At 39.9% G+C, this 26,740-nt stretch overlaps 1 protein-coding gene across 1 annotated transcript in view; it reads left to right on the top strand.

The window, feature by feature from the left end:
• Positions 1 to 26,740, top strand: part of wnk1b (WNK lysine deficient protein kinase 1b) — a 113,716-nt gene that overhangs the window by 65,835 nt on the left and 21,141 nt on the right. The window contains exons 10-23 of the mRNA XM_047389067.1: positions 4,774 to 4,834; positions 5,133 to 5,326; positions 9,320 to 10,720; positions 14,662 to 14,754; positions 15,135 to 15,209; positions 18,420 to 18,665; positions 21,787 to 21,857; positions 21,947 to 22,097; positions 22,265 to 22,381; positions 24,157 to 24,267; positions 24,402 to 24,453; positions 24,553 to 24,693; positions 24,794 to 25,667; positions 26,369 to 26,697. Of these exons, the coding sequence (XP_047245023.1) occupies positions 4,774 to 4,834; positions 5,133 to 5,326; positions 9,320 to 10,720; positions 14,662 to 14,754; positions 15,135 to 15,209; positions 18,420 to 18,665; positions 21,787 to 21,857; positions 21,947 to 22,097; positions 22,265 to 22,381; positions 24,157 to 24,267; positions 24,402 to 24,453; positions 24,553 to 24,693; positions 24,794 to 25,667; positions 26,369 to 26,697 (3,916 nt within the window). The remainder of the gene's footprint in view (positions 1 to 4,773; positions 4,835 to 5,132; positions 5,327 to 9,319; positions 10,721 to 14,661; positions 14,755 to 15,134; positions 15,210 to 18,419; positions 18,666 to 21,786; positions 21,858 to 21,946; positions 22,098 to 22,264; positions 22,382 to 24,156; positions 24,268 to 24,401; positions 24,454 to 24,552; positions 24,694 to 24,793; positions 25,668 to 26,368; positions 26,698 to 26,740) is intronic.

Below are 26,740 nucleotides of genomic sequence, written 5' to 3' on the forward strand. Positions count from 1 at the left end.
TTGTTTTGATTCAGCTGAAAAACATTTTGGCACATCCAAGCATTGATTTCTTCTAAGCATTAACCCCTTGAATGGGTTCATGGTCACCTGGTGACATCGAAACGTATAGCTGTGTGTCGTCTGCATAGTTATGATAACTTACGTTGTTGTTTATTAAAATCTGAGTTTGGGGGAGCATGTAGATATAGAATAGGAGGGGCCCTAAGATGGACCTTTGGGGAACGCCACCTGTGATTTTTGTGGTCTCTGATGTAAAGTTACCTACTGACACAAAAAAGTCCCTGTCCTTCAAGTAGGATTTAAACCAATTGAGTGCTGTAACAGAAAGGCCGACCCAGTTTTCCAGGCGCTCTCATAAAATGGAGTGATCAACAGTGTCGAATGCTGCACTAAGGTCCAATAATACCAGCACTGTGGTTCTTCCACAGTCTGCATTTATACAGATGTCATTGAACACCTTGACAAGAGCAGTCTCTGTACCGTGGTGAGCACGGAAGCCTGACTGGAAGACATCGAAGCGGTTGGTCGTTGTTAGGAAGTTCTTTAATTGTTGAGCTTTTTCAATAATCTTACTGATGAAGGGGAGGTTTGATATAGGCCTGTAGTTCTGTAGTAGCATCTTGTCCAAGTTGCTCTTTTTCAATAGAGGTTTGATAATTGCTGTTTTCAGGGCCTGGGGGAAAACACTTGACAAAAGGGACGTTTTTATTATTTGTGTTAAATCAGATGTTATTACAGGCAAAGCATTCTTAAGGAAAGCTGTGTATAAAACACCGAGACAGCAGGAAGAAGAGCTTAGTTGCTGTACGATTTCTTCTAAGTTTTTGTAGTTTATTTGGTGAAATTGGGAAATTTTGTTAAAATCAGTTCTAGTTGGAGACAGCATTGGTACTGGAGTTGATGTGGATGTGCTGACTGCCCCTCTGATCTTTTGGGTTTTTTCAGTAAAGAATTTAGCAAATTCATTGCAGGCCCTGGTAGAGTGGAGTTCAGATGCTACAGTTACAAGAGGGTTTGTTAACCTGTCGACCGTGACAAATAATGCACGAGCATTGTTAATGTTTTTGCTGATCATGTCAGAAAAGAAAGATTCCCTTGCATATTTCAGTTGTAGGTTATATCTGTATAGTCTCTCTTTATAGATAATATAGTGAACCTGGAGTCCAGTCTTTCTCCACCTGCGTTCAGCTTTTCGACACTCCTTTTTTTCACTTCTGACTGGTGGAGCATTTCTCCATGGAGACATTTTCTTCCCAGAAACGACTTTCACTCTAATTGGAGCAATTAAATCAATGATGTCCGAGATTTTAGAATGAAAGTTGTCTACCAACTCATCTACAGTGTTATAGGGCAAAGTGGAGGTAGAAGAGTAAATCTGGTTAAATGTTTCAGCAGCACCGTCTTTAAAGATGCGTTTTCTTATCATGTCTCTTTGGCAAACAGTCATTGCAGATGATGCTTTCAAAAATAACAGAAACGTGGTCATATAGGGCAACATCAGTTACAGACACCTTGGAAATGTTTAGACCCTTAGTGATGATCAAGTCCAAAATATGTCCCTGTTTGTGCGTTTGCTGTTTAACATGTTGAGTCAAACCAAAATTTCTAAGTGTGTCACATAGATCTATTGCACTTCTGTCTTCAGGATTGTCCATGTGAATGTTGAAGTCTCCCACAATAACTAAACAGTCATAATCAACACATATCACAGATAAAAGCTCATCAAAATCACTGATAAAGTTTGTTTTGGACTTAGGAGACCTGTAAATATTCAAGAACATGGTTCGGACCGGGCTCTTTACCTGGAGAGCCAAATATTCAAAAGTGTCTAATTTGCCCAGAAATACTTTTTTACACTTTAGTAAATCTTTAAACAAAGTGGCCACCCCTCCACCTTTTCTTTGCTGTCTGCTCTCACAAAGAAAACTGTAGTTCGGAGGCATTGACTCTATCAGAATGGGAGCTTCATTAAATTCATGTAACCATGTTTCTGTTAAAAACAGAACATCAAGATCGTGGTCAGTAATGAAGTCATTGATTAAAAATGATTTTCCTGGCAGAGATCTAATGTTCAACAAAGCCAGTTTATATGACTTAGTTGCTGATATTAACTCTGTGTCTGGTTGTACCTGACAGTTTATGGCTTTTTTTGATTGTTTATTACTGTCTCTTATCCTTTTGGGTTTGTTCTTTCTGTCACATATAAGCACAGAGATTTTACAACTATCTCCTATTAGGGGCCCAAGTTTTTCCTGGACATGCTCATTTCTGATAGAGTTACCACTGTATCACAGAGAAGTGATTTGAAGGTCCTGATTAGGAGGAGATAGATTAGGAGGTTGTGGAGGTCTGCGGCATTTGGAAGATGTTAGTTTAGTAGCAGGGCCTCGGCCACGGGGGGTGTTGAATGGAGAAGATGTCAGAGCCATTTGGATCCCGATTTTAAGAGCTCCTTTCATGTTATCAGAATTCAGTAAAGCAAAAAGCGGGCTTAGTGGGGAGATGGTAGAGTTCTGTGCGGTCTGGGTCGGGGTCTGGGGTGAGGGGGGTTTACCGGGGGTGTCAGTCTGGGTCTGGGTTTGGGGGGATGGGGGTATAATGAGGGGGTCCACCTCTCCTGTGGATTTCGACGGGGAGACCTTTTGTGATGACCTCTCTTTCTCAGCCAACTGGCCGATTGTTTCTGCTGGAGCTGTTGGAGGCAGCATTATCATTGTTGTTGATACTTCATGTTCTCTGCTGAAGGTCGAAGCTGCTGGCGGATTCTTTACTGAATAGAAGAGATTAGATGTGAGACGTCTGGCTCCAGGCTTGTTCAAACAGAAACCATCTTGCTTGAAGAGTTGTCTTTTTTCCCAAAAAATATTAGAGTTGTCGATGAAGTTCACAGGTATGGTAGCACATGTTTTTTTCAGCCACTTATTAATCATCAGAAGTCTCGAAAAAATCTCTTCTCCACAGAAAATCGGTGCAAAGGGTCCGCTGAGAAACACCTTGATATTAAGACCTCCAACAATAATCAGAAGACGAGTGAAATCCTCCTTCAGTCCTTCTGATTTTTTCTTAGCCACGTCATCCATGGCTCCACAGTGTATATTAAGGTTTTCTAGAGACGGGCGCTTTTCTGAGATTGCAAGAATATTCTCTGAGATATCGGATACCACGTAATTGTTCTCAGAAGATGGATCATTTTCCTGGTTTTCATTCTGTAGTGGAGCAAATTGGTTTTGGAGGGGAATTCCATTATTTCCAGCTGTCTCACTCCTATCAGTTGTTGTGACAGCAGCTGTCGCTGTCGAAGTTTCCTTTTCCCATGGGAAACGGGGACATTTCTCTGTAATTCTGGCCATTCTAATTTGTTTAATTGCGGAGATCTTCCAGTGAGTCGTCCACCTTGATTTTTTTGGGCATGCGCCTAAAACATGCCAGGGGGGTCTGCCAGTTGGTTTATTCTCAGTGTTCTGATTGCCGACTGAGTTGTTGAGCTGGCTGTCACTGTTTGGGATCACAGGCAGAGTTGAATCATCGCTATACCCCATATTCACCTCCACATTCACCTCTAGTCGATGGATTTTCATCTCCAAAACAGCCAATTTCTGTAAAGGTTTGTCAAAGTCCTCTGTGGTGAAGGGAAGCATTTTGTGCTAATTAGCTGGCGTCAACTTGTCCTTCTTTTGAGTTCGATTATAAAAACAATAAAATCCTTTAAAAAAAATTTTTTTTTAAATAATAATCCTTGGGAGTCGCTGGTAAGAAGTTATTTTAGTCCAATATTTCCGTAATTTTGACTAAGAGATATAACGTTAGGAGTAAAAGAATGCAAGCAAGCAGGGAGCTTAGGAGAAAAGCCTCTGAGCAGGTAGAGAGGCAGAAGTAGGCCTTTAGTGGAGATTAATTGGCCTTCAAAATATATACATTAGTTGGTGTCTTTATTTAAAAGTCCCATCATACGCAGGATGCTTGTCATCTCAATCTGAGATTCATTGTCTACATTTGTTTCTGGAATTTGATGTGAACTATGTGGATTCTGTGCACTAAAACATAATTTAAATTAATCAATTCTTAAAATACAAAAATCTTATTCCAGTGGATTATTTTTCTTTAATAAAATCTTTCAAGCCTGAAAACAAGTAAAAATAAAGCACTGAGGGTGAAAAAGGCCCACATCATCACAGATCATCCACCATACCCTTAATTGTAGGCATGTTGTGTCTTAACACACTTTTATGTTTTAACGCTAAAAAGCCTGGGGTGTTTTTAAAAAATGTATCTGTATTGATAACAGGTTAAAATAAAACCACAGCATCAAAGATCCTTCGCCATACCTAGTGGGAATGAACTGCTATTGCAAACATTTATCTTGTGTTCCCATCAAATTACAAGGATTTAGCAAATTCCGTATATTTACCTTTAAGTTAGTAGGTTGAGAAGGTCACCAAAAAAATGGTTGGCATGTAGATGGTGTCTAATGGATGTTTGGAAGTTTTGGTGTCACCGGGACGCAGCTCTGTGCTGCAGTTTTGGAGATTTCTTTCACCTTTGTTAGTGTCCTACCAACCAGAACATCCAGCCTAATGGCCAGCTGCTGAAAGAAAATAACCCCGTGTTACATCATCATAAAGATTTTGGTAGACTACCGCAAAGTGTTCAGGTAGTGTTAAATCTGAATTAATTTTATAGCGTTTTACACATCTTTCACAGGTGTGTCAATAATTGTTAAGGGTACTGCATACTTGACATTTATTTGAGTTTGGCTGGTTTTTGTGTTTCTAGTCAAAGACGGAGGAAACTGAGGCAGAACAACTTCACCATCAGCAGACCGGCATCGCTCACAGTAAGACTGTTTTATATACCTTGTATTTTACATTGATCTATATTTTTTTGCTAAGGCTGATGAATACTTTCATGGAAATTTTATTCCTAAAAATCTAAACTAGGGTTCGGTGCATGGTTATTATTTCAGTAGGGTCCAATGTGTAATATCTTATATTTATAGACAGATTATAAGATTGTTGATCATAAAATATGCTTGTTAAGCTGAGTCATCTTAAATCAGAAAACACCCCATAACTGATTTCTAACTTTTCCAGTCGTATATCTTTAACTTTACCCCCATGTCTCTCTAATTTTAGCTGAAGGCGGTTTGGACAGCGGACAGGGTTCCTCGGTTTTCTCCTCCGACTCCCCCCACCTGGGTCAGCTGAGCATGTCTTACAGCTGCCCCCCGTCCTCCCAGCCCCCCTCCCAACCCCAGACCCCGTACCCCCAAACTGCCGCTGCTGTGTCGCAGCAACATCCAGGCTATTCTCAGCCAGCGCAGCCAATGGTGAGTTACAGCTTCATGTAAATGCCTCATGGCAGTCACATCACGTCCGTGAGAAGTCTCTTTGCTCACAGACGCGATAGAAGTGACTCATCAGCTCGACGTTAGCACTCTGGGGTGTGTTGGAGTGAACTGGTGTGTTGACAGTTTGCAGTGTGTGGAAGTGGGAATTTTGATGATGTCTTTTTTGTCGCAAAACGTTAGACCTCAAAAAGCAGAATTTGTTGGACTGTTTGTCTAACGAGGCATCCAATTTCCAACCTTTAACCAAATTATAACAGGAAAACAAAGTTTCGTAGCATTGCCGCCATTTAACCCATGAGTCAGGTAATACAGTTAGATGTTTCCTCTAATAGTCAGACATTAAGCCAGTTATTCGCTTAGCTACCCAAGGGACCAGTGGGTTACTGGGGCCATTCACTTTATATTGAGTCAGTCACTCTTTCTTCACCTTCAGAGATTTCATGGATCCCTCTTTCCCACAGTCCTGGTCTCTGATCACCTACTTCTTTTCTTCTTGATTTTCACAATCCTTGACAAAACTCATGGGAATTTTACAGTGGTTTTTCCCTATTTGAATGTAAGTTTAGCTGTTCATCCATCTTTTGTAACACATTATTTGATAAAACATTGTTTTTGTTCATGCATGTAGCAAGGTCTGCCTGATGAAAATATTCAGGATAGGCTGCTTGGCAGCACTTTTCACATTTTGTCATGTTACTGTCAAACACTCCAATGTATTTTATTGCAATTTGGAGAGCAACACAGAGCAGCACACAATTGTAAAGTGGAAAGAAAATGATGCATGGGTTTTTAACATTTTCTTTACATATACAAATCTGAAAAGTGTGGTGTGCATTGTTATTTACTTTACTTTGCCCATTCAGGGTCAACACCTATTTAATGCGTACAGATAATCTCTATCCAATCAGCATCAGATATTTAGGTTAGGTCAACATTTCAAGCTCTAGATGAGCAACGCTGGTAGAGGCATTCCCCAAAAAGACTTGGAGTGGCTGCAGAAGGTGACTGTGCAACATTTTGACAAATTCACAGTTTTCAGATTCATTATTTTGTCTTGAACTTTACACTACTTTTTGTTGGTTTGTCACATACAGAATACATTGAATATTGCCGAAATAATGTGACCAAATATGAAAAAGTTAAATCTGTCAATAACTTGTAAATTTAGAGCCCAGTTCCAGGGTCCTAATGTAGCATCATTTACACATTGAAATCATGTTTTGGTTTTTAACGAAATTCTCATTTCCTTGTTCACTTAGAAGCAACAGTGATGCAGATGAGTTGAATTCCTCCCATAATGTCTCTTTCAAAGTGGCTGTTAATGGACTTATGAGCCACATTAAACCTGGTCATCTGATCATCCTTGGTTTTGGTCTGACTTACAGGCAAAAAAAAAGCAGGACTGGCTATGACGCAGTTGATCAGTTTTAAGCTAAATTAGGTTTATTTCACCATCAAAGGTTGCTTCTTGGAGCCGGTACAGTTTGCTAAGTAACTTGGTGTGATGGTTAGACCACTTCCTAATCAGCGATTTCTGAATGCTTAGCTTTCATTCTTGGTTTATGTTTTATTTTCTACAAATTTCAGATGTTTTTTTTTTCTTCTGTTTAAGATCTTGAATTTATCTTCACTGCCTTAATTATATGATTATTTATTTCCTCTTTGTAATTTAATGTAATTATTGTAGAATACATTTCTTTAATAGGGGTTTTTCTGTTGAAAACACATAAGTGTTCCTGGTTTGATAATCTGCCTCTAGACTTAACAGATAAACAGCAGGATTATTGGGATTTCTGCAAAATGTATATTAAACAATCTTAACCTGCATTTTTTTCAGTTAAGTTTCCCTTGGTTCATTGTGTTACTCTTGTGCTCTCTTGAAGTTTTGGTTTGTTTGTTTTGATTTTCCATGTTAATCTCACCTTCTTCCATTCCCTCTCCCTGGCCTGCAGCCTGCCTCACACGGCCGTCGAAGCCGTAGCATGTCTATTTGCGTGCCCCCTTCCTCATACTCCTTTTCCCACGCTCCTTCGTCCCTGGCCGTTCCTCCGAAACAGCCTGCCACGCCTCCTCCAGACCTGTCCTCCCACATCTCCACCACCTCCCCCTGCGTACCTCTCGCAGCTGAGAGGGACACATTCGCTGGCCGCCTCTCCAAGGCGCTGGAGACAGTGCTGCCCCTTCACTCAGGCTCCTCTCAGCCCAGGGCCAGGCAGCGGAGGGCCAGTCTGCCTGCCCTGTTCTCCACACCTGTAGGTTCACATGTATAATCCTGAGTGGTGGTGAGAGTCAAAGAGGGAAGACAGAGAAAAAGATGAGAAACTTTTCTACATTTAAAATACACATTTCTATAGAAGTAACTGACATGGAGTGAATTACTTAGCTAGCTAGTTAATATTAAGATATTGAAGTAAATTTTGTCTACAGTAGTATTTTGTAAAACAAAAATTTTTTTGCTCACTGATTTTAAAGGTGCATAATATAATGCACCCAAAAAACAACTTTTGATCATTCACAAGATATTTTTATTAGTTGGGCCATCAGGTTAGCTTGAAAGCAAACAATCTAGAGCTAAATAGGCAGAAAAAAAACATTTGTTTAAAGACATGCATTTAAAATTGCGTCTGAAGAAGTGTTAATATTAGCTTTTGTTAGTGTTGCACTTTGCTGGTTCTGGGACTTTCCTGCTTTGCATGTTTTAATGCAACACTTAAGGCAGCTGTTTTTTCGCATGTTCTTTGGCTCCTCCTGCAGTCCCCGTCAGCTCTACACACATCCACATCCATTCACATGAGTTTACTGTCAGCAAAGTCCTGATGAGAAATCACTGATGATGTGAAGTAATCAGGTAACACATTAAATCCCTGATTGTATCTATGGCCCCTCGACAGATGTTACATCATCCAACAAAATATTTGATACTAAGATGGGCCACATCTGAAAAAAATAAATTTTGAATAGTAAAATAAAAATAACCCTCTGGAAAAGTTATTTGACACAAAGGAGTAAAGCAAACCTTGTCTAACTAAAGCAACAAGGCCAAGCCAGCATCTGTTTAAATCTTGTTTGTTGCCTGGATTTTCAGTCAGCCAATAAAATCCTGCTTGATCTTTACACTTTCTAGGTTTGGTTTCTTCTGATCGTTGGCCACAGTTTGCTTCTTTAAACTTTGTTCAGACGTCGCAGTGAAAACAAAAGCAGGATTAATAGTGAAGTATTAAGTTAACCTCCAGGTGTTTCAGGGATTTCCACTATATGCACTGAGGGGAGAAACATCTAAAACATCCAGGTGGGAATCCCCAGGATCAAGGTGGGATAGCACCAATACGTTTATCTCTCTTTGACTCTCTCTCTCTGGAGTTGACCCTCATATGTTCATATTGAACAAAGACTGAGTGTCATCAGCCATGATCATGCTCCATGGTACAAAAGTCTCGTATGAGGTGCATCTACAGTCAGAACAAATGTCTTATTCTGGATAAAACTAGAAGGAAAATGAAACTGTGCAATTTGTTTTTAACATATGAGCACCAGGCTTTACTTCCTCATGGATGGTAAATTCAGCAAATAATAGTTAATCTGACTGAAGATGCATCTGGACTTTACCACGCTTAGATCCTTTTTGGCGTTTCCTCTTGCCTTCTCCACTGTCTTTCCAACTTTGAGCTTCTATTTTGAGGTCTTTTTGGCTCGCCTGTCTTTGTGCTGCAGCTGTACCGCTGTAATCCATCTTCTGTAACCGGCTTTACATCTACGCCTCACCTGATTACGTCGTTTTATATTTTTTTAGCAAACATTGCTGCTTCCTAGCTCAGTTTACTTGTATTGTGGTGGATGAATATATTTTCTTTTATTCTGTTGGTTTTTTTATTTCTACTTTTTCTTGCTCCATTTCATTTGGGCCTTTTCTATGGTTCTCTCTGCAGTACATTTGATCATCATTCTTAAATCAATTGTATCTCATTATCGCAGCAGCATTCAATGCAACACCCCTTCGGTGGAGGAGCAAGTTCAGCCGGAGGAGTCCCAGCTCTCCCAGAACCTCCTACTATTTTCTTCCCCTCCATCCCTGAGCGGCCTATTTCATTCTCTCCTCCTCCCACCGGGCCCCCAAAGGGTTACAACACCCAGAGACGCAAGAGCACCTCCATCTTGGAGGCGCACACCCGGCACTTCCAGCCAGCCTACCCGCGGTACGGGAGCACCCTGCACCCGTTTTCTGGGATGGAAAGTGTAGAGGCTCCATCTCTTTTTATGGTGAATCCTGGATTTGCAGCTGCTGCTCAGAGACTTGGCACTGGTGACTCTCTGCATCTCCCAGGGCAGTCTGAGCCGACTTTGTATGGATACAAAGATATGAGAGCAGAGCATGAGGAAGCAGTGAGGCGGTTGAGTCTTAATCAAGCTGCTTTGTTGGACCATTATGAAGCAATGGCATACGCAGGGTATCCAATGACTGCCCACCAGCTAGGTCACCTTAGTTTTCATCATCAGAGGCACGCAGCAGCTGCGGCTGCAAGCTTGGGCTTTGATCCCGGTCCTCCACCTCAACCAGGGTTCATACACCCACACATCATGCAGAGAATAAGTGCACACAGCCCAATACCCTCACCGCTGCCCCCTATGACTCCATCAACAGGTGGCTCAATCTCTTCTTCATCATCCGAGGGATGCTTTACTCCACAGCACGCTTCCTCATCCGCCTTCCCCATTTCTGCACCCCCGGTAATGGCTGATGCTCTACCTGCTGGAAGTGTTTTTGAGTTCCATCTAGCTGCAGCTGCTGCTGCAGCTGCTGCAGACCCAAACCTGCTGGCGTCCAGAATTTACAGAGCTCGGCGAAGCTCAATGGACCTCCCTCTGGAGGACAGCTCTGGAACGGGATCTGGTGGTTCAGGATCCTACAACCGACTCCAGCCAGTGACGGAGGAGCTCTATGCTTACGTCAGTCCAGAGCTTCCAATGCCTCCTGGGAATCTCCTTCTTCACCACATTGGTTTAACCACAAAGGACAGAAGCCCTGAACCATCTAGTGACTCTCTGGCTTCCTCTGATGCAGGAGAGTTTCAGTCACCTCCTCCCCCGAATTTCCCTGCTCAGTTCGGCTCCTCATCCGCTCAGTCTATCCCTCGTTCCTCCTCTTCTGCACACTACGATTCCTCAGGGGGAGCCCTTCTCCAGGACCCCCAGGGACATCCGCCTTCAGTCCAGAACTTTTTCCCTCCTACTCCATCGTCTGAGCTCCCACCTGGCAGAACATCATCAACTCAGATGGAGTCTCTGCAGAGTCCCTGGCCCCGGCAGGGAGGGGTGGCACCAGCCCAACCCGATAAGACCTACCACGAGCCATTGCAGGCTGTTATTCCCCCTCTGGTACAGATGTTAGACCTTAGAGACACCAGTAGACCTCTGGGTCAGTTGCTAAAGAAAATCATTCAGTTAGCAGAACATGGATGATTTCCTTTTTTACAGGGTTCCTACAGTCTTGAAAGTTATGAAAAAGTAAAAACTGTTTTTATATCATTTTATAGTAAATTAGATTATATTATCGATGAAGTCCTTATTCTTTGATTTTCAACCTCAGAACAGTTTACATGGATCATAAGGTTAGTTTTGGGTTTAGCTATACTGACAGAGAAAAAAATTTACACACTGTTTTAAAAGGTAAAGGGGCCGTTTAATTTTTGGGGGGCCTGAAGACCTTTTGAAATCAGGGTTTGAAACTGGTTTGTGGGGTTCTTAAACTGTGATCGGGCTGGATGGCAAAACAATATTTGTCATTTCCCTTTTACAAAGAAAATAAAGGTAACAAAGATCATTAACTGTGATCTGAAGACTACAGTGGGTCTTAAAAGTGTGCATCCTTCTGGTAAAATGCTAGTTTTTTGTGACATCAGAAAAATAAGACCATAATAAAGCTTCTAAAACTTTTTTTCTCCCCTTTAATGTGAACGTCCTCCTGCAGTTCAAAAACATGACTGTTAGGTCAATTGGTCTCTTTTATTCACCCTTAGGTGTGAATGGGTGTGTGCATGGTTGTGTCCTGTGTCTCTCTGTGTTGCCCTGCGATGGACTGGAAAGCTGTCTAGGGTGTACCCTGCCTCTTGCTTGTAGACTGCTGGAGATAGGCATCAGCTACACGACCCTGTAGGGAAGAAGCGGATATAAAGACTGGATGGATGGATGGATGGATGGATGGAGGGAGGGATGGATGGATTTTTCAGTTGAATTGTATAGGACATTTCACATTAGAGGTGGTGGAAAACGTTCAAAATGATGGCCAGGATCTCAAAATCCTTGCAATTTCACAAGAGTGTGTACACTTTTGAGATTCACTGAAAGTTGGCGGAGATGCCAAAAAGAAAACCTGGTAATGTCTCCTAAGTACAGTGGAATTATAAGTCGGAGGCTAGCATTGTGTTGTTTCATTGTTTGTGAAACATTAAAATAATATCACCCTGATGAATGCAGCTTTTGTTCTCAAATGTCAAGAATGGTGAAAGGAAGATTGTTGGAACCCTGTATTTATTTTCCTTCTGACTCTATCCTAACTGTTCATTTAGACTGGAGATTTTTATGAAACCAGTTAATTGAAATTTTGCCCATAAGATTGTTAGCATTGTCTAAAACAGAGGATGTAAGATCTTAATGCATTTCAATCAAATATTATTAGTAATCTGACCCAGAGGCAGTCACACAGACCCCTGTTGTTTTCATACCCTGCTGACCCAGGCCCTCCCCAGCTGATGCTTATTATTCATCCTGTAGTCTCGTTGTGATTTTAACCCCCTACAGTCATATATCAGCACCGCAGAGAGAGTCTCACAACACTACCATTATAACGACAAACATGCCCAGTCACTGCTCCTTTACGCAGTCATCCTATGTGAAGCATTGCCTATGAAGAGCGTGATTTTAATCTGATGTAGTTCAATTAGGGCTTAATAGAAGAAAGCTTGACCCAGATCACATTGTTTAACGTCCAATAAACGAGTCATTATTATTGTTTACATGTGATTAAGAGGTTGTGTTTGAGACCCTCTCTGGTGCACAAGCTTTAGAAATGGTCAAAGCCCCCCTCTTTTCTGTGTTTTGGATATTTGTTGACTTTGTCGTATAAGTAAGTAATATTTTGTCTGTATGTTCATATATGAATGTATATGGAAAACTGTGTGTTTGTATCAGTATACTGATCTGTAGTATACTTATATGTTGATCGTACAAATCCTAGGTCGGCTCCATCCTGAAAATAAATCACAACTCAAACTTTTAATCAAATATATAATAAATGCAACTGTGTAAAACAGCTCCTTTTTTGCAAACTAGACTTTAAATAAAACCGAAAAAAGAAAATGACAATAGTAGTACTAATAATAATGTGCAAGACTTTGCTGATTTGTATGGACAAACACACAGAAACATACAACAAAACTGAGGGGGCTTGGACACTAAGTGTAACCATGTAGAAACCCATTTTATGTTTGTTTTATGGGTTTTCTGTTGTAAATCCTAAGGACTTTTTTATTTTATTGCAGACATTAATTAAAGTGTGTTAAACCCTTAGAATGCTGATATCTATAGGTCCAACTATACCTTTTGCATTTGCTTTCAGCCACATATTACCACTGTACTATCGATTTATTTCTGCATTCTCCTGCCATTCACTCATAATTGGTTTTCCTTTCATTCATCCTAATTAAAAAAATATGACTCTAAATTTCTCTAATAAATTTGTGATGTGAACCAGCCTGTGTTGTTAGAAGAAGGTAGGTAGCAGCGTGTGTGTGTGTGGGTTGCAACATGCTATACCTACCATAAGCTTTAAGGTGACTTTATGATGGGTACGGAGTTGTACACAGCCTTCTAAGGGTTCAGTCATACAAGGAATTTAGAAAAAGTAGAGCTTTGGTGATCATTTTACATATACTCATCATGGACATGAATGTTGCATACATTTTAGGCTTTTGGAATGATTATACCACAGAGAAATTCAATACCTTTTATAAGCAACAGTTTGACCATTTTTCTTGATATGAGTTGGTAGGGGTAATTTTAAAATGGTTGGTTTCCACCCACTTTGTGTAGCTACTCTGTAACACTGGCAGCAGTGTGGACCTACAGCATGATGCATCCACCACCATGCTTGGCAATTGTACAGTGTAAGTTTGAAAACCTCACCTTGATTGTTCCAGACATGCTACTTGAGATCGAGAGGATTGTTTTTTCATGTGGCCATACAGCATCTCTCTGGAGGTTTTTTGGCTCCCCCATGGAGACATAAAAATGTGCCTTCATTTTTGACAGTGATACTGGTATTCCAGAAATTGCCATTCATTGGGAGGTTTGAGCCTAGGTGGTTCCTGTGTTGTTTCCAAACATCCTAAAACATGTTCTTTCATCTAAAGGGGTCCTAAACACGACAACAATCCCAAATGCACACCAGAGCTGGTTTCAAAAATAGTTGAAGGAGGCTAACATAAATACCGAAAAAAAAATGTGGCCAGAATTGTGCCAGTTTTTTTTTTATTTCATTAATTGAAAATCTATGCTGCATCATCATTCCACCCTGAAAAGAAAAGGATTTAAATGCCTCATTCAAAGCTTAAAATTAAAATTGCCGCCCATGATGTGTCTATGTAAACTCCTGACTGCTGCTGTATCTTCTTGATATGCAAAATTATTAGATATCAATAAGCATGAAGGATTAAATACAAGGATAATTGCAAAGATTAATGTGACACTAAATTGAAAGAGTGAGCTTTTCGGACCAGTTAAACTTTCCTTAATCATTAAAGGTGGGACAAGGAAGGTCATACAGGAACTATTGCCTTGGATCTTTAGTTAGTGTAGTAGTCTGTTTTTATTCAACTCCGGCCACTATACTGAGTGGCTGGAGTATGTAACAGTTATTGTCGCTGCCAATCCCTTACAGACCTGCATGTGATGTGTCCTACTTACACCCTGCCTAACTTCAGTAATGTGCCTGTACCGTTGCTGCATTTTCATCCAGTAGATGTCATATCTAGATGTCTCTGGATGGTTTAGTGTATATGTGCCGTCTCTGTTTATGTGTGCATACACAAGAGGAGAGTCTAGATTGAAAGTGATCACAAGGGAAAATTAGTTTCTTGTGTTTGCACACATGCTTAGTTTGGGTTTAGATCTACAAACATGTACTAATTGTTTTCTTTTTTCCTTGTTCTCAATCTCCTGATTTCCCATCTACATCCTTCATCTTTTTTTTTCATCCTGCAAATTTGGATCTCTTCCTCTCTCTGTTCTTTGTTCTGTCTTTCTTTAAATCTGCTTCTAAGCAGCAGGTTCAGACTCCCACCCCTAAACCAAGTTCAGGACCTCCTCTCGTCCCTGCCGCCACACAGCCTGATCCTGCAGGGATGTCCCAACAGGTATGAATATAAAGAGAAAGTAAAACCAAGACCTTTTTATTATGTAAAAACAACATAACTATAGCTAGAGAAAAGCCAGTTTTTGGTCCTACCTAAAATAACTGAGAATTGACACATTTTCTTTCAATCTTTTATCTTGCACCATAATTTAGCGCTCTTTTTAAACAAATGTGCATGACATTGCAAACTACTTGAGAATTATTTGTTTGCAACTTTAAATAAATAAATAAAATTGTATTATTAAAGCAATGCAGTAAGAGATTCATTGTAATTATTCTAAAGTAGGCCAAACATGAAGCATGGTTCTGTTTAACCTTTCTTTTTGTCCTTTTTTGTTGTCACCACACTATATCTGTATTTAGAAAGTCTCTTTTTTTCAGGCTGTATTGTCTGGACAGAGTTCTGCTACCCTTCAGAGTCCAACACACACCACACTGCAGCAAGTGCCTGCACAGGTACTTATTGATTTCACTCAACAGGCTACTATGTGCCTGGCATTGGTTCTTAGCAGAGAGGTGGATTGCATTCTATAATTACATTGTTTTCAAGAAATAAGCAATCTAACATAAGAGATGAGTTCTAAAGCGGGAGTCTTAAGCTCCAGTCCTCAAAGGCTGATGTCCTTCAACTTTCAGATGAGTCTCTGCTTCAACACACCTGAATCAAATATTAGGTCAATAGCAGGGTTATGTAGAACAAGATGGCATGCTCAGGCTGTCATTCAGCCATTTGATCCAGGTGTGTTGAACCAAGGACACAAGGTAGCAATACACCAGTCCTGTGGGACATGAGTTTGAGACTAAACCCTTTGATTATTGCTAAGCTAGTGGTTATGTAAATCCTAATGTTGCCATTTTTGCATTGTGTTTTTTGAGTTTATTTATTAAATACGCTCTCTACTAGTATTGTCACTCCTGGTAAAGATGTGGAAAAAGCCTTTAAAATTTTATTTTTATTACAGTTACGTAATCTGAGGCTGAAAAATATTTAGAAAATCAATAATTTATTCAGTCAAGATTACATCCCACTCATAACATAATTGTTTATAACAGAGTCAAAGTCAAGTATTGCCACCTCTAACATTTCCTATAAAATACATGTAACTGAAGCATTTTTGTAGCTTGTACTTTACTTTTTTTTTTACTTGAGGAATATTTAATTATTTATATGCGACTTTTTGTTTTCCTGGGTTATAATAAAGGTGACGTGACACTGAGACCCATCATTAAGTTGCTCATCAGAGACAGAGAAAAGAGCGCATGCCATTTTGTAATGCAGCTATGTGCTGCTTAGGGAAAGATTGTAATCATATTTGTTGAGATGTTGATGAAAGGTAAAAAAAAAATTATACATCTCCTCACAGTAGGTATCTATTTTTTCGTGATGGGATAAACAATACATTAATTGTTCATTTGTTGAGCTGATCTTCACCGTTTAGTAAACAACAAAAATAAAAACTAGAGGTGTGGCCATTAGAATTTTGTGGCTGATTTCTGGTGTCCAGTTTGGTTGACTGGTCGGTACCAATTTCCTCTGTTTAAGTTCTGTTAATCAAAAGTCCTTAAAACAGTTTTCAAAATATTTTTACTAGCTTGCGCATCAATTATTTATACTAGGAGCAGAGGTGTCGCACCTTGTGTGTTAGCAAGAAGCCACTGTAAAATAGTATTTTAATATTTACAACTAAGGCCAAATGATTGCAGAGGTGACATTTTAAACTGACTTAAGCCTTTTATATTAGCAGTAGCATTACTAACACAGCAGTCTGTGTGTATTCTCTTAGGAAAGAACACCCTTAACTTAACTGCAAGAGGCTAACAACATTCCTAAGTCCAGCATGTTCTACAACTGACTGCTAGCTCAAAAGGATATACCAGAGCAACCTTATTGTTAGCTGAGGATTGTCACTTTCTCTCTCACTTATTTGCATCCTAAATAAACTGCAAACATTTCTTAATATATCATTTACAGTTTCTTTTAAATAGGTTCTTACATTTCGGTGCATCCTCTGGCTTACTTTTTAAACACCCTACTGATACTGAAAATAGCAAAATTTGAGTCTTCTTGGTAAAAGATTGGATTATTAAGTTTCCAACTAGCCGGTCACTTATTAGGGCCAAGCTAAAAATCTTTCAATTCCATCCACCCGCTGATTTCTCAGTCAGAGAGACCCAATTGGATCTTGCCAACACGTAAAGTGGAGTTATTGGTAAAGGAGAAGTGCAATTGTACAACAATTTTAATGGCTTTTTACTCATCTTTACCAAAGCTGTTCATAATGGAAGAATAAGCAAATGAACTGCACAAGTTGGCAGCTTAGAAATAATTAATGTGATGAGTTTGTGCTGTTTATAGCATGTTCTGCTTTGTTTATCTTTTGAATCCCTGGCATGCTGCTCGTGTTTCACCACTCGGTTTGTGTCACATTTCTGTGGTGAATGTGTAGTTTTGTGATCTAAGCCCAACTCCCAGTATAGAACATCTTTATCTGTTATACCAAGCTGCCCAGCAAGTTCTGGTCCAGGTACTATTTTAATATATTTGGGTGTACTGGAAACCAATGACTATCCGTGTGTCTGTGCATGTGCACCTTTGAAACTAATCGCACATCAGTGTGATTTGTTGGTGAATCTGTTTGATGTCCCACGGATTACAGGCAGATTCAGCCTCCATAATTGAATGAACTAACTCCGTCATCTTTTGTTAGTGTTTTTCCTTTGTTTACCAAAGGCACCCCCACTAATTCTAGTGATCTAAAGCATGAATCATAAACGGAGAAGCATATTTTATTGAAATGAAGATGGGTACTATTTTCAGGATCAAAACCGATAAGCATCAAAAGGTTATTGTTGATTCACCAAGCAAATGAGAAACTTGAAATGTGAGCAATATCATTGTAAAACTGCAAACAGTACTTATTTCCAGCTACAGGCTTACATAAAATCATGTTCTATATGTCAAAATAATATCTTATTAATTTTTATTCATGGTTTTGATTCACTTGCACCTTTTTGCTTTCATTCATCACAGTCATCAAGAAACAGCATGCTTTCCAGCACATACAACCCGTTCTGGTCTTCGGTGTATAAGGGTGGGGATCATTTTAAGTATGTGCAAACCTAATTTGCACCGTGAGCTGAACTCATTGAACAGTTTTGTTTCACAACTTGCGGGTGTCAAGGTGGGTGTGACGTAATTCTAAGATCCAATTTCTGGCTTCTTGGATAGATCAAACCACACACACCTTAGGTTTTAGCCGTCAGTGTTTTTTTTTTTTTTTTTTTTTTTTAGCTGTTAATCGAAGAGCCACATACCTGCATGATTTACAGCTTCACTGTGTATGTGTGTGTGTGCCTTGTGCAGAATTGGCTGTTCAGTCTGAACTCCTTCAAGTCTCTGAAAAACCTGTACATTCCAGGTTTTTCACCTTCAATTTGCCATCTAGGATCAGACATGTTTGCTCCTGGTTTTAACATTTAATAAGGGAAGTCACATGGTACAAAGACCATGTAGCCTAATGTCCATTCTCGCCACATTCTCACTTCTAATCACCTCTCGGGTTTATCTTCTTCCTTCTCGTTCCTTTGACGTTGCTTCATCTTTACTTGATTTTCCTTCCTTGTTCTTGTTTTTGTTTTCCCCTTATCTCGGTACTGCCCTCTCAGCCCAGTTTACCTCCACCATCCTCTACTGTTCCCATGGCGACCCTCCCTTCTCCATCTGCTCTTCCGGCATCCGTCGTGCCCTCCCTCCCCTCTCCTCTGCCAATCCCTGTTGGGGTGGTGCCTACACTCGTTCCCTCTCCTCTTCCTCCTGTGCCCACACCTGTGCCTCAGCCTTTGGCCACCGTGGTGCCAGTCATCAGCGTAGTCACCGCCCCTCCTGACACTCCCATGGAAGCCCCTCCCAAGGTACTGGTTCTCTTCAAACCCACCAACTGGAGGGTATGGTGCTGTTTGGATTCTGGTAAAATATATACTGTATCAAATCCACCTATAGATATGTGGTTTCTATGTAGACAAATATAGTATGGCATACTCATTTCATCAAAGAGTAGCAGTAATTAAAAGCTTCCTATAGTAATTCCTTGACAGATTTGAGTTTTATCTTTACTTTCTTCAATCTAAAGCTCTAACTTTTAATTTAGTTGCCAGAAATGTAGTTTCTGGTCTGACGTTTACATCCACACATCATGGGTGTGAAGGTCAATTTAATTTAGGTCTTTTAAGGATCTGAACTATTGTTTTTTCATGGTCTAATGATGATACAAACATCTGTTAAGCATAATCTGCACATTTCAAGTTGTACCTTTGGGAAAGCCGTTCCAGGAGCGCACTATTGGCCAGTTTTGATCTGTGATTGGCATTATTGTCCTTGTGGAAAGTTGAAGAATTTGAAAGAAGTCCTCCATCATTCTCTCGCCCTTGAGCAGTTAAGTAGTACCAATGGCACCAAAATAACATGCCGCAGTATGATGCTACTGCCACCATGCTTAACTGTTTGATCAGTATTCAGTTTGAAACCATCACAATGACTTGCCCAAACATACTTCTTGTAGTTGTGGCCAAATGGCTAAATTTATTTCTCTTGATCACAAAGCTTTTCTCCAGAAGTCATTTGCATTGTGTTTGAATGTTACATTCAGTTGAACTTAAAGGTGTTAATATTGGAGAGGAGCTTCTTGGTGGTGTCCCTTCCAGTCCATGGAGATGTAAAACCTCAATGTCAGTGGTGTTTTAGCGTTATCATTTCATGGCAGGGTTGGACCATTAGCTTTATGGGCAGTCCTGACTGGTGCCATTTCATCTGAAAGGTTTGTGTCAGGTAGTATAAACTTAGACACAGTTGGGTGTTCTAGCAGGACAGGGATCTCAAATACGATCTTGATAAAGTCTGGTTACATAATGGATAAAGCACGCTATTCTTAAGCTTATGGAATGGTGATCCCAAATCCCAGACCTCAACCCTATTAAAAATAAAGTCAGGCCTGTACCAGGAAGCCAATCAGTTTAAAGTTAACTGTACCAATTCTGTCAAAACGACTGCCCACATATCCAGCCAGAAATTGTTGGTTGAGTTGCAACCACAGGTACATCTAAGGGACATTTAACCAATTTGTTGTAATGTATTTGAGCCTGTATGTATAGTTTTGTACCAGTATGAGTTAGAGAACAAGATTGACCAAACTGCTATACAATGAACAAAGTGTGAAAGACACATTTGAATACAGATCAAAAATTTAAAGACTGTACAAATAGTACAGAATTAGCTAGGAAAAGGCTAGATCAAATAAAATAGCTCACTCTGTGTTACGGTAGAGGTGAGATAAGATTTGTTAAAGAAGAAGAAGTGTTAATGAGAGCCTTCCTGATCTGCAGTGGCATTGCATTACACTGCAAAAGCTCTCTTAGTGTGCCTTAGGGATTTTTAAAAGGATCTGATCTGCTAACCTGGGTTAGGTAAAGGTTGGTACCAAAGACTGTGGTGGTTCAGTGAGACACAATGGAGCTATTAGGCTACTAAAAATGAACAAGTTCAAAATGGATCTTAAGGTGAACTGGAAGGCTAAAATCTGTAATGCAGGGCTAATTTTGACTGTATCTTTTATTAATGCTTGTCATACTTTTGACTAAAATTTAATTGACCTTTAGTCACAATTTAGTCTATTACCCATTTCAGGTTTGGGTTGGAATTAATGGTACTACATTGCGGTGTAGAGATGGTCGCTGACTAAAACATAAACATAAAAATGTCTCTTAAGAACCGTGCAGCTGCGTTTTGAATCATCTTTAATAGAGAAACAGTCCACTAAACAATCTAGAATAAATTCAAGTCTGGCACCCAATTATTATTTTTTTAATTATCATTTCAATTGATTTGTTGTATATTCTGTTATCTCTGGAAAAAGTACAGTTCAGAAAAAATCTTTCATTCATTAACAGGATAAGTGTATGTAAACGTCTGATCTGAACTATATGTAGGGTATGCATACTTAAAATGTCACATAAACAAAGAAAAAGATTCTGGAGTAGAGGGTGCATAGCTGGTTTATATATATAATGTGTTGCTGTTCTGGATTTCCCTATTTGCTAGGAATTAAATAAAAATATCTGTTATAATGCCAATTAGAGTCATAAGTGCTCTGCAAACTGTTGATATCTAACATAAATCACTGCTAAGAGGTTTGTTTTTGATTGCATAGTGATTGAACCACTTTTCCAAGATCATTAGTTTTAGTCTTTTATTACAGGAGACTGTAATAGGGCTGCAACTAAGGATTATATTGCTAATCGATTAATCTGTCTACTATTATTTTGATTAATCGATTGATAATCTGATAGCAAAAGATGCTAATGGGAGATTTTTTACAGAATTTGAACCAGCTAAAACTATGCCACTTGGGGAGTTCTGGCTGGATAGAGCATATATACCTACAAAAATGTTTTTTACAATTCTAATTCAAAAATACTTTATTAATCACTTATGGAAATTTAAATAAACGCTAATAAAAAAATAATTTTAATTTTTAAGTTAAATGCAAAATTTATGTTTTTTGAAACATTTTTGCCAAATTATTGCTATGAGTGCTTTGTTCATTCAGCAAATGGCATATTGTAGAGTCTCTATACTCAGGTTAACAGTTATTCGATTACTAAATTAGTTGACGATTATTTCAACAATCGATTAATCTGATTAATTGTTTCAGCCCTAGACTGTAGTTTCCTATACTTCTTAAAATGAGCTATTGAAATAGTTGGCCTCCGCTTTTATGCACCAGTTTGTGGTCTTTATTAGTTTTTTTCCCAGCTTTAATGCATTTTATCATGGATATCTGAATAGCCGGAGTTTATGCAAAAGACCTCTTAAGAGAGTGAATAAGGTTAGTTTGGTCTCTTTTTTTTTTTTGCTAGACTTCTTGTTTTTATGATTTTCTGCTGCATTTTCCATCCCCGCAGTTTTCCTGCTGTGTGTGTAGTGATACCTCATGCTTTTTCATGTCTACATCAACACGTTGGGTTCTGTGTGTTTCAGTCGGCTTCACAGTCTTCAGAGCTGTCTCAGGGCCAACTACAGCCACCTCAAGTTCTCTCATTTATAGAGAGGTAATTTGTGCATACTGATACCTCAACACTCAAATAATACATAATTAAAACCTTTTTTTCACAGTTTTTATCTCCTGCCTTTCTCTCAGCTGCCACTCTGAGACCTCGGGCCTGAGTGACGGAAACGAAGGAGGAGGCGGCCGTCACGAGGGTCGCTCCACCAAACGACATCAGAGGCGTTCTGTGCGAAGCCGGTCACGACATGAGAAGATATCCAAGGCGAAACTTCATGTTCTAAGTGTAACAACTCTTACCCTAATTATTCTATTGCTTTAAAATCCTACTATATATTACACATTTTACAGAATTGTAAGTCAAACTAATTAATCTTTACTTCTGTCTTTTTATCTGTGTTCTGTACCGTTTCCCTACTGCTTGTTTGTATGGACGGGCGTAAATAAATGCAGATCTCCAACCGAGGAGACAGGGTGGCAGAGTGTCAGCTGGAGACTCACAACAGGAAGATGGTGACATTTAGGTTTGACCTAGATGGAGACAACCCTGAGGAGATCGCCAAGATCATGGTACAGATAACGTCACAGTACTCATCACTCCACTGCTTTTGTTCACTTTTTTCTTCTCAGATAATTTCTTAAGACAAAACATTGTTTAATTTTTGGTTTTTGCCCACACAAAATGCAGAAAGACTATTTTTCCCACTGAACATGCCACTTGTAAAGAGCCAGAAACATCTTTCTGCCAACCGAAACTTTTTCTATGTTCCGTGTATTCATGACCAAAAGATATTTAACCTTGACAACATTCTGTTTTTTAATTGCACAAACAAATATATTTGTTTTAAAAGACGTAAAAAAAAACAAAAAAAAAACACCTTTTTATAGCTTTCAGTTCAAAGAAGAACAATAAGCTTGATGTCTCAGTCTTTCACCAGGCTTGAGGATCCACTAAATGTCTGATCATGTAACATTCAGAATGAAAACAATCCTCCTTAATTCCTTTGTGTGAAGGCTGATTTTTACCTACCATCTCCTCCTGTTGCAGAGGTTTACATACGATTGTCTTGCAAATGAAAATCAAAGTGATGTAAAGCTTTTCTTAATTTATTTAACCCAATATGTTTTCAGAGTTATAATCATGTTTTTTTATGATCATGTTTTAAAAAATATATTAATAATATAGATAATAATTGTGTTCTAATATTTTGTTTAATGCTCCTTAAAAGGTTGCAGAGAATTGGTTTCCCAGCCTTTGAAGCATTTTCGGTTTTTTTCACAAGGTTGAGGTCAGGGAAGACAGTTCCTGAAGCCTAATCTTAACTTCTTTATCTATTTTAAAACCTGTTTCAATGCATTCACTATCATTTTCCTGTTGAAACAGCCTATTGTTTCCAGGTTTCAGCCAACAAGTGAAAGAATTTGGACATAGTCCTCCTCCTGCATTATTCAGCCTGCTTGGTTTCAGTGCACCAGTAATCCTAGCAGCAAAACAGCCCCATAGCACAATGCTGCCACTACCATGTTTGTCAGTTGATACAGTGTTCTTAGATTTTAAATCCTCAACTTGACTTCTTTAAACAGATTTCCTTTCAGTTTGGCTTAATAAATAATGTTGATGTTAAACTGGCTTTGACAGTGCTTCTGTTGTTCCAGGAGCTTCCAGTTTGATAGACTTGAGCCTTGGTGGTTTCTGGTTTGTTCTTGAACATCTGAAAGTAAAATGTTTAGCTCTTCTTTGGCAAACTGGTAACATTTCCAGATAAAGTAAAGCATTTGAAATGATGATGTTTGAATTTCCAATGGTTTAAAATAGGATCCAACTGGTTTTCACAACTTGTGTGAATTTAAAGCTCTTCTTTTTTAGAACCTCAACCAGTTGTTGGACTCGAGTAATGTTAAAAAGATCATCTTTATTCTGTCAAAGTGCCCTGAATTAGGACAAGAAGTCAAAATCAGAAATTAAAATCTTCAGCATTATTATTGATAAATGTATGTATATATTTGAGACTGTATGTATGATTTTAACCCACAATGAATTTAAATGTGTGCACCAAATTCTAATTTAAGATCACTTGCAAATGTTTTTCATAAATTATTGAACCCTGCAAAAGAGAAAAATAAATCATTCAGTGCCTGGAATTATTATGACATTCATGGCCATGATGCGTGTAGGTAAACCCCTGCATTTCTATTTGAAATTATTGAAGTGCATGTAGCTGGTGTGTAATCCTTGTATTTTCATAGACGTCTCCACAGGCTCCTGAGTCTGGCAAATTTGTTGTGTCGCCAGGCAGAGGAAACCAGAAAAAATCTAAACGTGTGTGATTGTTTGGTTTTTCCAGGTCGAGAGTGAGTTTATCCTGGAGAGTGAGCGGGAATCATTCATTGAGCAGGTCAGAGAGGTCATCGAGAATGCTGATCAGAAAGGTTTGGAAAGAGACCCAAGCGGCCACGTAAGAAAATATTTAGTTTTTGTTGACATATTTCATAGTTTGTTACCACATGCTATTAAAAACCTGCTAACTTTCTGAAACAAAACTAATTTCCACCTTTTGAGTTAACAGCATTTTAACTTATTGGTTTCCAGATGATGGGCGATGAAAAAGAGCAGATTCCTGCAATAAGTAGCCCCATGCCAGGTAGAACCAGCTTTATAAAGATGCATCAGAATCTAACATTCCTAATTTATTTATTTTTTCTATCACAGATGGAAAAACATTTTGTTTTTTTTATTTTAGATATCGCTCCCAGTGCAACTGCACAGGTGGTCCATTCAGCAGGACGGAGGTTTATCGTTAGTCCTGTACCCGAAGGCAGACTGAAGGACCAAACTCTGCCCCCCTCGCCTGCTCCTGCCCCTCTACCTCATGCTGAAACTGGTAAGTGGACCTGATTTATGTTCGTCCTGGATGAGCTTGTCTACGAGACATTTTTTTTAACTAAAGTTGGGTTTCTTCTCTTTTCTTGGTGTCCCTTTAGCTCAGTCTCATACTCCAGGCCAAATTTTAGGATTTTCCCAGTCTGCGGGAGCAATCACGTTACAGCAAGCCTTCGCTGAGCTCAGACAGAACAACAACCAGTATGATGCAGGTCCTAACACTGCCCCAGCCTCCATCCACTCCACCCACCCCCCCCTGCAGCCTGCAGCAGTGCCGGTCTCCATATACAGCAGCATAGTCACTCCGCCTGTGGATTCAAGTCTAGATCAAGTTAAAGAGCAGCTCTTAGAAGCTTCTCCTCCTCCTCCCTCCCTTTCCTCGTCCTCCACCCCATCCTCTGCACCCCCTGTCTCCTTCAGTCCTCCTTTCTCTTCATCTCCTCCTACCACTATGGTCAATCAGACCATCCTTCAGTCTCAGTCCGTGATGCAGGCTGTGTCTCCACAAGCCCAAAGTCAGACACAAACTCAGCCCCAGGCTTTTATCCAGCCCCAAACATTTTCTGCTGCTTCACTGCCACCCTCTTTACCAACAACCAACATCTCCAGCATCCCGCCGACAGTGCTCAGCTCCTCTCTTCCAGTTCAGACTGTCCCATTTGTATCTTCACCTCCTTCTTCTGCTCTTACATCCATTGAAATCTTATCGGATCACCCGTCAGTCTCTCCCACCTCCTCCCTCACATCCTCCGTCTCCCTGTCCTCCGTTATCCCCACTACTGCCATCCCGGGTCCACAGCTCGCTCCATCTTCCACCTCCCCACCAGTTCCCGCAGCTGGCTTCTCCACCTCTGTGGGACTGCAACCGGTGACCACAAACGGTCCTCCAGTCCAGCCCACTTCGGTCCACTCACAGCCACAAACTGCGTCCCTGCCGGGGCAGACACACACACACTGTGGAGAATGTGACACGAGGTAAGACATTACATAATGCAGCAGATATAAAAAGTCTATGCACCCTGTTAAAATGCCAGGTTTTTATGATCAAAAGAAGTTTGTGGTGTGACGCGGTTAAAAAGTAATCAGATTAATTGGTGCCATTGTAATTGATAGTCACAATTAATTGCATGTCGATCAAATTAGAAGATGCCGTAAAGTAAACAAACTAATAAACAATGGCGCCGTGTCTTTTCCGTAAAGCACAAAGCCCCATGCAACTTTTAAGACATCTTCTCAAAATCATTCAGTGTATTTCTCAGATAATTTTGCATGAAATAGTAACGAGAAACAAACTAATTATATGATTAAATACTAGTTTCTTTTTCCTACTTGCTCAGAACACAGCATCAGCTCCCTCAATGGACACATCTGACCAATAAACAGAATTGTTTGTTGTGACAGGTTTTAGTTTGCTTTGAGTTTTTATCTGTGTGAAAAGGAGCCGAACCACCTGAAGACGATTAACTGATTTGGATTAAAGTAAATGAACAATAGGTGTGAAAATGCCTTAAATCATGCAACAAAGTTTGGCTAGAAAGTTTTAATATTCCTGTATTTAATAAAACTGTTTTCTGTCATTTAATACAATATTCAGAAATGTTTAGAGATGGCTCTTTACACAGTATAGACAAAAACCTGCCGCTTTTGAATGAGTCATTAGAAACTTTCTCTCTCAGGACTGAAGCCTCCTCTGAGTCCCTAGGCAAACCGGACGACATCCAAGCTCTGGACATGAAGCTCCGTTCCCTCTTCATGGACCTCGGCGGAGGGGTGCCATCCACACAAGGAGATATCTTAGTTGCTGACCCTGCCACTGGAGCCTCTGTGGCAGGTACCTCATCCCCCATTAGCACTGGCTCTACCTCCACCACGTCTGTAACAGGTCCTGGCTCCAGCCAGTCAGTCAATCCACCTCTGCCCCCCTCCAGCCTGGCACTGGGCTCTCTGGGGTCACCTGCAGCCATGCAAGGCCCAGGAACACCTATAGCCACACCTGCACCATCCAGTATGTAGAAGAACATGTTCCAGCAGCTATGATTTGAGTAATG

Source organism: Girardinichthys multiradiatus, chromosome 17 (assembly GCF_021462225.1).
Source record: "Girardinichthys multiradiatus isolate DD_20200921_A chromosome 17, DD_fGirMul_XY1, whole genome shotgun sequence".
Lineage (NCBI taxonomy): Eukaryota > Metazoa > Chordata > Actinopteri > Cyprinodontiformes > Goodeidae > Girardinichthys > Girardinichthys multiradiatus.